A 15,639-nucleotide genomic window follows, 5' to 3' on the forward strand; every position below is an offset into this window, starting at 1 on the left:
TGACAAGCATGTCTTGGTAAAACATTGTTCTCTTGACAAGCATGTCTTCATAAAATATGGTTCTCCTGAGCAGCATGTCTTGGTAAAATATGGTTCTGTTGAGACACATGTCTTAGTAAAACATTGTTCTCTTGATAAGCATGTCTTGGCAAAACATTGTTCTCTAGACAAGCATGTCTTGGCTAAACATTGTTCTCTTGATAAGCATGTCTTGGCAAAACATTGTTCTCTAGACAAGCATGTCTTGGCTAAACATTGTTCTCTTGATAAGCATGTCTTGGCAAAACATTGTTCTCTAGACAAGCATGTCTTGGCTAAACATTGTTCTCTTGACAAGCATGTCTTGGCTAAACATTGTTCTCTTGACAAGCATGTCTTGGTAAAATAAGGTTCTCTTAACAAGCATGTCTTGGTAAAACATTGTTCTCTTGACAAGCATGTCTTGGCAAAACATTGTTCTCTAGACAAGCATGTCTTGGCAAAACATTGTTCTCTTGACAAGCATGTCTTGGTAAAATAAGGCTCTCTTAACAAGCATGCCTTGGTAAAATATGGTTCTCTTGAGACACATGTCTTGGTAAAACATTGTTCTCTTGACAATCATGTCTTGGCAAAACATTGTTCTCTTGATAGGCATGTCTTGGCAAAACATTGTTCTCTAGACAAGCATGTCTTGGCTAAACATTGTTCTCTTGACAAGCATGTCTTGGTAAAATAAGGTTCTCTTAACAAGCATGTCTTGATAAAATATGGTTCTCTTGACAATCATGTCTTGGTAAAACATTGTTCTTTTGACAAGCATGTCTTGGCTAAACATTGTTCTCTTGACAACCATGTAAGCTTGTCTTGGTAAAATATGATTCTCTTGACAAGAATGTCTTGGCAAAACATTACTCTTGACAAGCATGTCTTGGCTTAACATTGTTCTCTTGACAAGCATGTCTAGATAAAATATGGTTCTCTTGACAAGCATGTTTTGGTAAAACATGGTTCTCTTAACAAGCATGTCTTGGTAAAACATGGTTCTCTTAACAAGCATGTCTTGGAAAAACATTGTTCTCTTGATAAGCATGTCTTGGCTAAAAATTGTTCTCTTGACAAGCAGTCTTGGTAAAATATGGTTCTCTTGACAAGCATGTCTCGGTAAAACATGGTTCTCTTGACAAGCATGTCTTGGCTAAAGATTGTTCTCTTGACAATCATGTCTTGGCAAAACATTGTTCTCTTGACAAGCATGTCTTGGCTAAACATTGTTCTGTTGACAAGCATGTCTTGATAAAACATGGTTCTCTTGACAATCATGTCTTGGCAAAACATGATTCTCTTGACAAGCATGTCTTGGCAAAATATTGTTCTCTAGACAAGCATGTCTTGGCTAAACATTGTTCTCTTGACAAGCATGTCATGGTAAGATAATGTTCTCTTAACAAACATGTCTTGGTAAAACATTGTTTTCTTGACGAGCGTATCTTTGTAAAACATGGTTCTCTTGACAATGATGTCTTGGCAAAACATTGTTCTCTTGACAATCATGTCTTGGCAAAACATGGTTCTCTTGACAAGCATGTCTTGGTAGAATATGGTTCTCTTGACAAGCATGTCTTGGTAAAATAAGGTTCTCTTAACAAGCATGTCTTGGTAAAATATGATTCTCTTGAGACACACATCTCTTGGTGAAATATTGTTCTCTTGACAAGTATGCCCAGATGAAGGAGATGAATTGATCTTAAATTGCCGTTATTGGCAAAGATGTACTTAGCTACATGTATATTAATGGATTTACACAGATAGTTAAAAAATGAAACCATAGAACAAATCACAAAATTGAGATAGCAGCTTCTAAGCAGTCACTGAAAATGGGAGATATGTAAAATTAAACTGCAACAGATCAGGTGGAAACAAAAGAGGAGAGAGAGAGAGAGATAAAGAAGAAGATGCAATGCAGAGTCCAACTCCTCCCAACAACTACAATATGAGACAGACAGCTTAGTCTTGTTATCATTTGATCAGTAATTTTATTTCAGTTATTTATTTCAGACAATTATCACTCAGTTATCAAGCTTCTGCTTTTAAACGTGGTGCTTTATTTCAGTTGACTTCTTGTAATAAAAGTATCACCTTTCAAACGTATCAGTGATCACTTGTCTAGTTATCAGACTTCTACTGTTAAATGTATATTTAATTTATTTTGTGTGCTTGACTTTGAGGATGTAGTTTTGGTGTGTACTGACTTTTTGTCAATTTTGTAAATTGTATATTGGTTGTTTACTGACATTTCAGTTCAAGATCTCTTTTTTGTTGTAGAAACTTAGAATGTTTAGTTTACATTCTTGTCATTTTATTGTGTTGGTTGTTATATAAATGTGTTATCAACAGAATTATTCATTTTCCTTGTGTCAGTCTGGAATAGTTTACAGTGGTGTTTAGATGTAATTTGAATCATAACAAAATAAAGCATATAAACTCAGAATTCTTCAGTTCAAAGAACTATATTTAGAGATATAATGAGGCTGATGCAACAGTTATTATATCATCTTTCCATTATTTTGTCAGACTAATTTTCTTCTTTCAGAACCTTTATTTTTAAGTTGTCTTAAACACTTGATATGTGTGGGCATAGGAAAAGCCCATGGGACGTTTACTTAATATGTTTAAAGTGTAAAAAATGTACACAAATAGATTAATGCCCCATGTGTTTATTACAAATATGGATAACCATTGTGTCTCCTGTTTGGGGGAGGGACAAGATCTCCATAGTATCTGAGGTTATGCAAAGAGCAAATCATGTAAACCCAAGAGGTTTATCTGTTTAACTCACCTAGTTCTGATGGAGGTTTTCTCAAATCTGGGTATAGGTCTGCAAGACATGTCGAATCTAGGTCTAGCTCTAGGCATAGGTTTGAATACACCCCTTTCACTACATTACCTAGTTGTCTTACAGACTGACCAGGCTAGGAAATCGAACTGATGTCCTTTCATTTTCCATGTTTCCTTTCAATTTTTTGGTATGTGGAGCTTCCCTCCTTGAGGAAGAGAACTACCTCTACTTTGGATGTTGCCTCCTGCAGATACAAGTGATAAGGTCCAATGACCATCACAAGTTCTCCAGAAGAGATCATCTAGAAAGGTGAGGGTTAATCCGAGAGATGAGAAGAATTCTTGTTCTCCTGTCATAACACCATTTGAGGACAATTCTGTTGCTTCCCATTCTGATATGCAGAATAGATATGTCCCTACATCTTAGCCTTCCCTGCTGAGGAATCATTCAGGCTACATTTCTCCAGTTTCCAACAAAGCTTTGGAAGAGGAAGATGATGACTTGGTTATTCCAGTTGATTCTCAAGAATTTACTAAAATTCTAAAGGATAGGGTATACCCTATCCTTCGAAGTTCTCCAGATTTTTTGCCATCATTATCTCACATGGTTGAGGATGAGAAGACTTGGTCATTTGACATGGCTCATAACAAAGTCTACTGTTTTCTTTCCCTTGATGTGTCCAAAACCAAAGTGTTCAAGTAACCTTTTCTCTTGTTTAGAGAAATTGTTGGGAGCTATGTCCAGACCGGACTTGCTGCTACTTTCTCACTCTTTGATGGCTAGTGGAGTTGCAAAATGGCTGAGCCAGATTTGTGTTCCCCCAGAGAATCATGGGACTTTTAAAAATGTTACAGACCAAGACTTCATTGTCAGCTTATTTGTGTCTCTTCTTTCTGGGAGCCTTGAATTTCATGTCAGACCTGGAATCCCTAGGAAGGCTTCATTTATATTCTCTTCAGATTCTTCTGTTGGCAGTTTGGAAACCGAAGAGGGATCACTTCTCAGTTCAAGTTTCTGTAAGATCAACATTTCAGTACCAAGTGGTGGTACAATCAAGATATGTTTTGTAGAGGAGTCCCCTGCATGCTCCAGAACCTCACTCCCATCTGTACACCAGTGCATACGATTCATGCTGGCAAGCTCATTTAGAGCCAGAAGGAGTACTTCTCCATGGCTATTGGACACAGGAAGACAGTCTCCTCGACATAAACAGTTTAGAAACGAAAGCTGTGTTCCTTGCCCTAAAAGGATGTGTAGAACACGTCAAGGGCATTGCATCATAATTGCCTTACATCAGTGGCTGCATACTGCAGACAACAAGGAATTAGCCATGTTCCTTCAATTCATGTGGAAGTCGGGAACCTTCTTCATTGGGCACAGTCAGAAGGGATTACACTCAGAGTTTATCACATTACAAGGACTAAAAAAAATTCTGGCAGACAGTCTGTCCAGAACGGGCAAGGAATCTTCACAGAATGGTCTCTTCATCAAGCCGTTGCAGAGTCTTTGTTCAGTCTATGGGAGATACTTGTTGTGGAATTGTTTGCGACAAAATTCAACAACAAGCTTGCATTTTACATCTCCACAGTCCCAGATCAAGCAGCCTAGGCAGTGGATGCCTTCAGTCTCAACTGGTATTGACTTGGCTTATGCATTCTCACCATTCTGACTGATCCACGAGTATTGCAAAAGATCAGACTACCACTGCTCAGATCATCCTGACTGCACCTCTGTGGCTACAGAATGGAAAATTTGTGATAGGTGTACAAGGAAACTGTTGCTGACCTCTCTTGCTGCTGTAGCAGATTTTCTTCTTTTCATTTTTGATGAGATATCTTGTTCAGCCTCTGCAATAAAATAGGGATGCTCTTTTGAACACTCTTAAAGTTTCCAAAAGGTCATTGGTTCAGATCCTGTATTTTTTTGTTTTTGCAAAGTATTTCAAGCGGCAAAGACCAGTGTCTCAATGTACATTGACAAAAACACCTTATGAACCTTTGACTGAGACTTCTTTTGAACATCTTACACTTAAAAACTTCTGCCGTTGAATCAGCTCTGAGAAGAAGCTAATTACATGCTTTATCAATTGAGGAAGAATGTTTATGCTTCTGTGGGAATTATGACTCAATTTCCCCAGTTATGTCAGCTTGGTTTCCTTGCCAAAAATTCCGTATTTCCATCCCAATTTAAAATCTTCAGTCCAAGTCGCATCTGGAGATGATCAGGATAGACTTCTTTGAATAGTTAGGACCCTTGGATTATATTTGGTTAAAGGGAGAAGAAAGGGTAGGAAAGGGATTTTTCTTTCCTTGGGGGGTTCAGCTGATATTTCAGCATCAGTTGTATCTTGATGGATTTTGCTCATCATCAAAAGAGTTTATGCCTCTCTCACAACAGGAGACTAGACATTTATGAAGATCAAACCCCAGGAAATCAGGGCTATTGCTTCTTCCTGGACATATTTCAACCATTCATCTTCGGATTATATTATGAAGGCTACATTTAAACACAACCTTTTCTGCCTTTTACCTTCATTATTTTCTCCTAGCTCCAATTTTTTCTGCACCGTCTGTGACCCAAACAACTTCTGCATATAACTGCAGTCGATGGCTTGTATTAGAAGGTGAATAATTTGTCCACATTTTACTTCTCAAATTACATAAGCCACCCTCCTTATTGACAAATTGAGCTTAATAATAATAATGACAGGTAACCTGTAACTGATATTAAATGTCGTGTTTTGCGGGATAAAAATAATTTTAATGATGTACAGTGTGACCCGCTATAACACGGTAGTTGGGAGCCATAAAACCTGACCGCATTATATACCAAACCGTGTTATATGCAACCAAGTCAGTTAGCTGAAGAAAATGTCCCCCCCCCAACAAAAAAAAAATTGGGGGGGAGGTGTGGGTAATAAATGCGGGCTGTAAAATATGTGCTTCGTCGGCAAAGTTACCATCTTGAATTGATGCATATTAAATGAGAAATACACCTGTAGTGAAAACAGAGAAGACATAATAATATTATAGTTTACTTTATTTAGAGAACCATGAATTGGTACATATATGTGAATCCTGTTTACATATACATGTCTAATGTATAGCATGAATAGAGTATCAAGACCGTGTACTCACCTGCGAACCTCATCATATACATTGAATCCACAATACAAGTGATTCCATCGAAAATATGCACACACAGCTTTAAAATATTAATTTTGTAACAGGTCATATTGGTCTGAATTCAATGGAAAAACATGAATGACGAAGCACATTTACTTTAAAGAACGTTCCAAGTCGGTAAAAGTTAGTTTGCATTTTAAGCTGCCGGCATAAACTTTTTCCCTACAAAAAGGAAATTTTCACAGCACAGTTAACGTGTTCCAGTCACGTTGGAAAATGCTAAAATCCATCAAATTCCATCACTTTTATTTAAGTTTGGTACTGACTTCCTTTGAAGAAAAGTTCTTTGCTGTTATTGAAAGATTGTAGTCGGCTTTCTTTGATGAAGGCTGCATGCGCTATTGAAGTCACCGCTAAAGGACAGCTTTGGAGAACCAAACGAATGCCCATTTCTTATTGTGGTGGCAACATCAAATAATTGTATTGCATGATTGAGACTGGTATTTTTTCCATTTGCTGAGCACGTTTTCATAACAGTCGGTGCTTCAAAGGTAATCTGTTTCCTTCAAAATTTCAACAAACTATTTTATCTGGATACATTTTTAAAAAGGAATTGGCCATTGTTTAGACTATTCTAGTTACTGTCCCTCAGTGCCTACTGAATAAACCAATAAGTAAGATTTGTAATATTTTTAAAAAAAACTTTTACATTTGTGGTAGCAGTGTGATGCTGCCTTCCTCGCATGCGTCTGAAAATTAACAAAGGGTCAACGGACAATAGAGACGCAGGTGTTCTGATGACAGGGATTATTACAGAAAACATGAGCGTTCTGAAGAACTTAATTCTGAGTGAAACGAAGAGGAATTTTACTTACCATCCACATACAAATGTCAGTCTTTGTAAATATATTAATTACTAGCGAGCGGATTAAAATCCGATGAAAGATATATTACGAAACAATGCCTCGTCCGGTTGATCTCTGTTACCAGAAATGTCAACAACAAAAAATCGGATATTTCACAACATACAGAAGTCATGCTAGATGTCAAGATAAGCGGATTATGATATATCAGTGCACTGTTTAGATGGTTTGTCAGTATGGACAAAGAATTTGTTTATGTAACAATTGATAAATTTCATTGCATTTTATATCCAGTTTGCGGCTTCCTTTCATGGGGCCTCTGAATTTCTGCACTCCAAACCAATGGTTGTATATAAAAGGTTAAATAGCCAACAATGTCGCCAACAAATAAAAAAGCCACATAGTATGTTTTGCAGCCAATAAGGAAAAACAATCCAAGTTTGCGACATTGGCGAAGACCTACGCGATCCCAGAATAAACATTTTAAGCATTTTTTCTTCTTCTTACTTTTAAGAAGGAAAAGAAAATACTTTTTCGTGTACTAGAAAAATACATATAAAATTTCATTAGCCAGGCCACGATCGTCTTGTATTATTCATACACGATCTCTTCCCCAAAATGATAAGCAACACATTGCGTAATATCCAAATTCGCATTAACGTAGCGTGCTATAGCAGGGTCACACTGTACTACTTACCTGTCAGTATTGGATGCCCTCCTCCCACCCCATTAGCCACATGCCCAGGAAAGAATGATGATGCTCTTTAGAGCACTTGCTGATGATGCAGATTAGTCTGAGTTGACAGATGTGTTCTAAGAAATCTCTAGTACAGGAAGTTGGTGCATCTAACAGACAATTTTTTTCCATGCAGTAAGGTAAAGCTTAATAATAACAGTAACAAGTACGTATTACATAATTAAAATTAGTTTTATTCTCCCCCAAAAACTACGTTTTTCCTTGAATAAAATTTGCAGCATGAAAAATTATGTCCCTTTCAAAATTTACTCTTTGTGATCACCCCAATGTAAGAATCACCAATGTAAAGAACTATAATTTAAAAAGCTTATTGGAATAAACACTGGTGTTAAATAATCAGTTTAAAATGCTTGTGGGAATAGACAGTGGTGTTAAATAACCAGTTTAAAATGCTTATGGGAATAGACAGTGGTGTTAAATAACCAATTTAAAAGGCTTAGGGAATAGACAGTGGTGTTAAATAACCAAAACATGATATGCACATACTGCTTGCCACTGAGTTTCTTTTTCCATAATTGAATCGTGGTTGGAAGCAGAGTGGTCTAAATCACTTGCCTTTACAGATTCCTAACATCTAACCATGTGGGTTCGATTCACAGCTTTACAAAGTAGGTATGTAAATAAGCCTGCTAGTTGCTTCATGTGGGTTGGTGGTTCTTCCTTGGGTCTTCCTGGGATTTGCCTTCATCAAATATATTAGCAACCGTATGTAACCTTTTGTGCTGGGAAAAAATATTTTTAAACAAAAAGAATTAAACCATGATTGCAACCACCTGGTATGATTATATATTTATGACTTTTTTTCTCTGCTAAACCGTAATGAGTGTCGGTAATATTTTTTTCTACTTTGCTCCCACAGAGGCAAAGGTAATGATGACCATCACCACAGAGGAATATGAGTCTGTTATGAACAGTCAGGGAGATTTTAAGATCTTCTTGGCCTGTCAAGTGTTGGATACCAATGACATGTTTACTGCCCAGGAAGCATTTTCACTCAAACGACCAAAGTTAGAGATCAAGGTTTGTAGTCCTTCACTTTGCAGAAATATAAAATATCATGTAATTTAATTAGAAACCAATAAAATACCCATGGGAAATGTACTTCAGGTTAGATGAACTGTGATTATTACTATTATTATTATTATTATTATTATTATTATTATTATCATCATTATTATTATTGTTGTTGTTGTTGTGGTTGTTATTATTTTACATTCTATGCCTTCATAATAATAAGATGTTTCAGAAGAGAGATTGGATTCATTTTAATTCCCTTTTACCACTGAAGATGTGTAAAAGTTGTATTTAATTCATATAATGAATTATAATGAACATTGTATTTGATTCATATAATGAATTATAATGAACATTGTATTTAATTCATATAATGAATTATAATGAACATTGTTTCAAAACCTAGTACTACTGCCATTTTTATCACACTTTTCATATGTTTGATTTTTAAGTCACGCACCATAAGGTATGTCTGTTAACAATTTCATATTTGCACAATAACTTCAGTTGTCCTCCAGTTAAAGTTACCAAACTTTGTGGATTGATGTACTCTTTCAGAAAGGAAGAACACTGATGATTTGGGGTTCAAGAGATCAGTGGTCAAGGTCACTGACTTAAAGAAAAATGTTTTTTTCTTCACAATAACTGTAGGTCTGCATCTCTATAGTTCCCAATCTGTGCATGAATTGTACTTGGAGTAAGGCAGAAATCACTTTTGTGATTAAAAGGTCAAGATCAAAGTCACTAATAGAAGAAAAATGTCTACTCACAAACTTAGTGCTACTTCATGTACCTGACAAGACTTCATGGTTTGCTTGCACTTAAAAGTAAGGAAGAAGCCTATTTAATTTGGGGAAAATAGGTCAAGGGAAAATAGGTCAAGTTCACTGACTGATAAAGAAAAAAAACCCCACATTTCTGCACAATAACTCAAGTTCTCTATAGTGTACCATTTCTGCACTTAGGGTACAGAAGAAACCTGTTGGTTTTGTTGTCAAAAGCTTAGAGATTGAGTTCATTGTGACTAAAAGAAGATAATGGTTTCTGCACCAAATGTATTAGTTCTACATAACCTATCTGATGGGGGGCACTTTACAGATGTTACATACTTCTGAGAGATTGAGGTATAGGGTGAAATTGTCTGATTTTGCAACATGCGCAATATAGAGAGAATTGGCAAACCTCTATCCTACTTTCTTTTATTGCGCTGAAATTTCTTTACATACTGTTCTTGTGGAAATTGTATATGATCGTAGCGATCTTAGCAGTCAGCTAAACAAAATGGTTTCTCCTGTGTGCTCAATAAATTCTGCTTGATTTGATTGTTTTTAGTCAGACCCAGAAGCAATATTTAGTGTTGGTTGTTTTTAATTTGTTGGTTAGATTTCTGGCAATCACTGTAGACCCTGATATGTCAGAGCATTAAGTAATGGTAGATCTGGGTCTGTGTTTTTTAAAAAGTTAAGTATGCACTTTATATAGAACAATATTGTATGCAGTGTAAAAATCTGAACATTTCTGTGTGGTAATTACCTTTTTTTTATATCCATTTTGTCAGATGTCATTTAATATAGCATGGATGACCTCTGTTCTTACTTTGCATTTAATTTTTTTTTATTTAAAAGTTTTTTTAAATTTAAGACAGACCTCCTGTGGGTTTGGGATAGTAGCATAGGCCCAATGCAGTCTTCTGCACATTGCATGAGGCGAGTGGTATGGGCAGGAGCCATAGGCATAGAGTACTTAATGTGCTGCTGGTCCATTTGCATTCGAAAGGGTTGGGTTTTAATCTTAGTATCTGTTCCAGTTGCATTGGAAAGGATTGGGTTTTAATCCTACCATCTAGTCCAGTTGCATTGGAAAGGGTTGGGTTTTGATCCTACCATCCAGTCCAGTTGGATTGGAAAGGGTTGGGTTTTAATCTTAGCATCTAGTCCAGTTGCATTGGAAATGGTTGGGTTTTAATCCTACCATCTGGTCCAGTTTGCAATGGAAAGGTTTGGGTTTTGAATCCTCCCATCTAGTCCAGTTGCATTGGAAAGGGTTGGGTTTTAATCTTAGCATCTAGTCCAGTTGCATTGGAAAGGGTTGGGTTTTAATCCTACCATCTGGTCCAGTTTGCAATGGAAAGGGTTGGGTTTTGAATCCTACCATCAGGTCCAGTCGCAGTGGAAAAGGCTGGAATTAGATCCTACCATCTGGTCCAGTCGCATAGGAAAGGGTTGGGTTTTGATCCTTCCATCTGGTCTAGTCACAGTGGAAAGAGTTGGGTTTTGATCCTACCATTTGATCCAGTCGCAATGGAAAGGGTTGAGTTCTGCTCCTACCATCTGGTCCAGTCACAGTGGAATGGGTTTTTCATCCTACCATCTGGTTCAGTTGCAGTGGAATGGGTTTTTCATTCTACCATCTGCTCCAGTCACAGTGGAATGGGTTGGGTTTTCATCCTACTGTCTGGTTCAGTTGCAGTGGAATGGGTTTTTCATCCTACCATCTGCTCCAGTCACAGTGGAATGGGTTGGGTTTTCATACTACTGTCTGGTCCAGTTGCAGTGGAATGGGATTTTCATCCTACCATCTGCTTCAGTCACAGTGGAATGGGTTGAGTTTTCATCCTACTGTCTGGTTCAGTTGCAGTGGAATGGGTTTTTGATCCTACCATCTGCTCCAGTCACAGTGGAATGGGTTGGGTTTTCATACTACTCTCTGGTCCAGTTGCACTGGAAAGGGTTTTTCATCCTGACTTCTCTTCAGATCTTTTTTTTTGGTGTCTTATTAATTTGTATTTTTGCAAAGAAATACCTTTCTCTATTTGGTTTGTAAAGACTATCAATATTCAAGATCTATTGCACAAATGTATTTATATTTTATGAACATGATTGTACTGTCTTCATGAAAATATTTATACTTGCTATCAAATATTTTAAATGATTCTTAGAAGATTTCAAAGTAGTTTGATTTTTTTTAAATTTTGCTGCCTTTTAAGGTTCCAGAAAAAATTGGTCTTATGGTAAAATCCACAGCCATTGTGAAGTTCAAAAACCAGACAAGTCGCAGTCTACATAATGGAGTTTTCCATGTAGAGGGTTCATATGTTGTCAAGGCAACCACTATCCACACAAAGTAAGTCTTCTGTGTGAACCATGATAAAGATCTGGGTGTTAAACATTTGTATAATCCAGCATTGAACATTTATACAGTCATGTGTCAACGATTTCCATTTTCCCACTATTGCATGTACCATATTTCATAGCTTTCTTCCTTCCCTACAAGAAAAATAAGACTAAGTGTGCATATGGGATAAAATTAGTCCCGCTATTGCATTTATCTGGTAGTAGGCCACTGAGTGGAATTGTAATAGGTATGTAAATGGAAGAAAACCAAGGGCAGATAAAGATGGCATTAAATTTGGTTAAGCATATAAGGCAGTTGTGAATAGACTCAAGTAAATGAGAAATCTTAGAATCTTAAAATTCCTTGAGGATAAATTGGCTGGCAACTCAGTTTTGTTTATCTCCAGGAGATGGACCAGAAGAACTTATGGAATGGCCCGATGTCTGTTGTCCATTTGCTCAAGTTTACTATCTCTCACTCTTAAACCTTTTTGAAAATCTTGTTATTTCTACAACTTGTGAATGGATGGTCATGTCACCATAGAGTATTCACCAAAAGACTATGATGTCTAGTTGATCCTAAATGAAAATGATGCCCGTCTGACATCCAGTATGGACACTATGGCAGCCATCTTGTCACTAGTCCTTCAGAATGGAATGTCATATCCACATGCAGTTTTCATATGATGCATAGTTGATGCTATATGAAAACAGTTTTGTTTGGACATACAATATGGCCACCATCTTATTGCAGCTTTACCGAATGTATGTTTATATCAAAATGTGATTTTCATGAGAAGACTTTTATGATGTTTGGATGGTTTTAAATGAAAATGGTGCCAATTCAACGGCTAACATGGCCACAATTTCAGCCATCTTGAAAATTTGGAATTGATACTCCTCCTGAATGGAATGGTACGTCAGCATATGGTCTTCACCAGAAGACTTGTTATGATGCATTGTTTGTCCTTAATAAAAACTATGACAATTTGGTATCCACTATAGCAGCCATCTTGAAAATGTTACTGATACTGTTCTTAGTCACATCAGAATTGGGTTTTAACCAGAAGACTTCTTGTGATGTTTGGTTGGTTTTAAATTAAAAAAAAATGTGCTGATGTGGCATGCAGTGTGGTCTCCTTGGCACCATCTTGAAGTTTTGTTATTGCTACACCTAATATTTTAAAAGTCACAAAAGACTAATTATGAGTGGTCATATCATCATGGGGATTTCACCAGAGTTTTCTACAGGTCTTAAATGAAAAGGGGCCCCGAGTGGCTGAGTGGTTTAAAGTGCTCTCCATTACGGATCACTGCCATCTCACCTCTGTCTGCGCCGGTTTGAGTCTCAGATTCAGCCAATGTTGGTATGTGAGAAAACTTGCCAGTAGCTTCTCGTGGGTCGGTGGTTCTTTCCCGGGTTCTTCCTCCACCATTATACTGGCCGCCATGTATAGCCTATTGTGTGCTGAAAAATGGCGCTAAACCCCTCGACAACAACAACAACAACAACTTAAATGAAAACGGTATTGATCATATGTCCTAAATGATTGGCTGATTTGAAAGTCTTGTTGTTCAAGAATATCAAAGATGGTTTCAGCAATAAGCAGTTAAAGAAGAAATGGTCTTATCTTGATTTTCTGGAAATTCTTTTTAGTATGTCGAGCATCGGTCCCCTCAAAGGACGCCTGTTTGTTAACTAAACATGTTTGGAAAGACTAATTCATTTAAGTTAAATAGAATGTGTTGAATCCAGCTGAATCTAAACTTTCAGTTTGGTAATTAATACTATTGCTGTAGTAAATTGCAAGGCCAGTTGCATGGCCAGAAGAAGTGCAGCTTACAAGGTCATCCTAAGCACTCATTCAAAATCATACCAATTTGACCAGTTTAGTGAACATGTCACATTTTCCTACATTTTTTTATAAACAAAAAAAGGGACAAATGGACACTGAATGGTTCATCCTAATGGATGCTATATAAAAATAGCTCTAATGGATTATATGTATTTAAATTATTATTTTATTACATTGTGCTATTCATATTGGCTAGTGTATGTGTTGAATAACTTGTTAATTATTAGTTTATTACATTGCGCTATTCATATTGGCTAGTGTATGTGTTGAATAACTTGTAAAAGTTGTATTCTGTTGGTAACATGAGCACATATTTATTCCTGTATTTAATAATGATTTGCCTATAAAATTATAAACAATTTCCAAATAGTCTAGAATATTTGCCTTATATAGTCCCCATAATTTTATCTTAATATCTGAGGCCTGCATATGTGAGTGTTTATATATTTATATATATGTAATAAAAACATTACATACAGAGAAAATAGTGTTATAAAATAAAAGCTTGTGTATTGCAAAATTGGCCTAATTATGTATAGATCAATTAAAACAGTTTGGAGAAATGAATTGCAAATACCTATTGAAAGCATGAAATAACAGAATCATTTATATCTCGAAGCAATATACAAAACCTGTCTTTTGAAAGTGGTCAGTGTACACAACAGTTTTGTCCATCATAAACGGGATCATTTTTACCAAGAATCTGTATTTTTCACAAATTATCTATTCAGAAGTATGAAATTGCAGTTTTTGTATACCTACTATAAGTATTATGTTATAATGTCCATTCATCTGTCTGTTAACAATTTTGTATCTACACTATGAATCAAGTTCTTGACTAGCTACACTTATAAGACATAGTGGCTGGCTTGCAGTTGGGGTAAAAAAGAACCCTATTGATTTGGAGGTTAAAGTTCAAGGTGACTGTAACTGAAAGAGAAAATGGTTTCTGTACAATAATTCAAGGTCTTCACCATCTACAGCAGGGGTCTCAAACACACAGCCTAAGCCATATCCTGTGGACCACAAAATGATTGGCATCACAAGGTGTAAGGAGAGATAACAAAGGTGATGTGGCCCTTGGGCCATTGAAAATGCCTTCATGCAGCCCTCAGGATGGTTTGAGTTTGAGACCCCTGATCTACAGTAACCAAATTTTGTAGAAGGCCTTCACTTCAAGGAAAAACCCTCTTGATTTTGGGTGAAAGGTCAAGGTCATTGTCTGAAGTAGAAATCTTATTTATGCAATAATTCCACCATTTATAATTACTAAACTTTGTGTAAATAAGAAGCTTCCTAATATTGGCTTAAAAAAGGTCACAGTAACATTGGCTAATCATCACATACCTGGGCCACACATTGGCTTGCATTTGAGGTAAGGAAAATGCCTGCAGATTGGGCCTCAAAGGTCAAGGTCATTGTGACTTAAAGAAGGAAACCGGTATCCACACAGAAACAAAAACATTATGTGAACCAAACTTTGTGGATAATTGGCCCATGTGGTAAAGATGAAACCTAAAAATTTTGAGGTCACAGGTCAAGATCTTAGTGTCTGCAAGAAGAAAATGATTTCTGCACACAAATTTAGTCGTCTGTGTAGAGTACTATTAACACAACTTGGCTGTATAATGTATTGTTCACAGTATTCTTGCTTGTGTATGTAATGATTATCGTTTATCTGTAACTAGACTTTTAAGGCAAGGTTCATCACTATGTAATAATGCCATTGGCTTTGTAGCTATACTTTTTTCACATATTCTAAATGGTCTTTATACATTCTAAGCAAAACATATCCATTGTAGCAGTAAGGGAATTATCCAAAAGAAGGTTCACTGGTTTCATTTTGCAACAATGTTCCCGTGGAGTGAACCAGAATATTTCAAATTAAAATTAGGCATTATCCACAGTGTACAAGACAAAGTATATTTTCATGGAAGAAATATTGAAGTGTTCCTTATGGGCAGATATCCTCCATTAAGAGATGTCCTTTTTAATAAGGCTTTTTTCAAACCATGATGTCTGTAGAAGTTAACAGGTGGAGCATTCAGAGTCTTAATTATTTACAAATAAAAAAATGTACTTAGCACTTGTGA

General features: G+C 36.4%; 1 protein-coding gene across 1 annotated transcript in view; it reads left to right on the top strand.

Moving 5' to 3' along the window:
* LOC149780723 (protein-glutamine gamma-glutamyltransferase E-like) overlaps positions 1 to 15,639 on the top strand; it is a 93,612-nt gene that overhangs the window by 64,318 nt on the left and 13,655 nt on the right. The window contains exons 13-14 of the mRNA XM_089937775.1: positions 8,423 to 8,583; positions 11,564 to 11,700. Coding sequence (XP_089793901.1) covers positions 8,423 to 8,583; positions 11,564 to 11,700 — 298 coding nt within the window. The remainder of the gene's footprint in view (positions 1 to 8,422; positions 8,584 to 11,563; positions 11,701 to 15,639) is intronic.

This window comes from Sinohyriopsis cumingii, chromosome 16, assembly GCF_028554795.1.
Source record: "Sinohyriopsis cumingii isolate HCF-2022 chromosome 16, ASM2855479v2, whole genome shotgun sequence".
NCBI classification, from domain to species: domain Eukaryota; kingdom Metazoa; phylum Mollusca; class Bivalvia; order Unionida; family Unionidae; genus Sinohyriopsis; species Sinohyriopsis cumingii.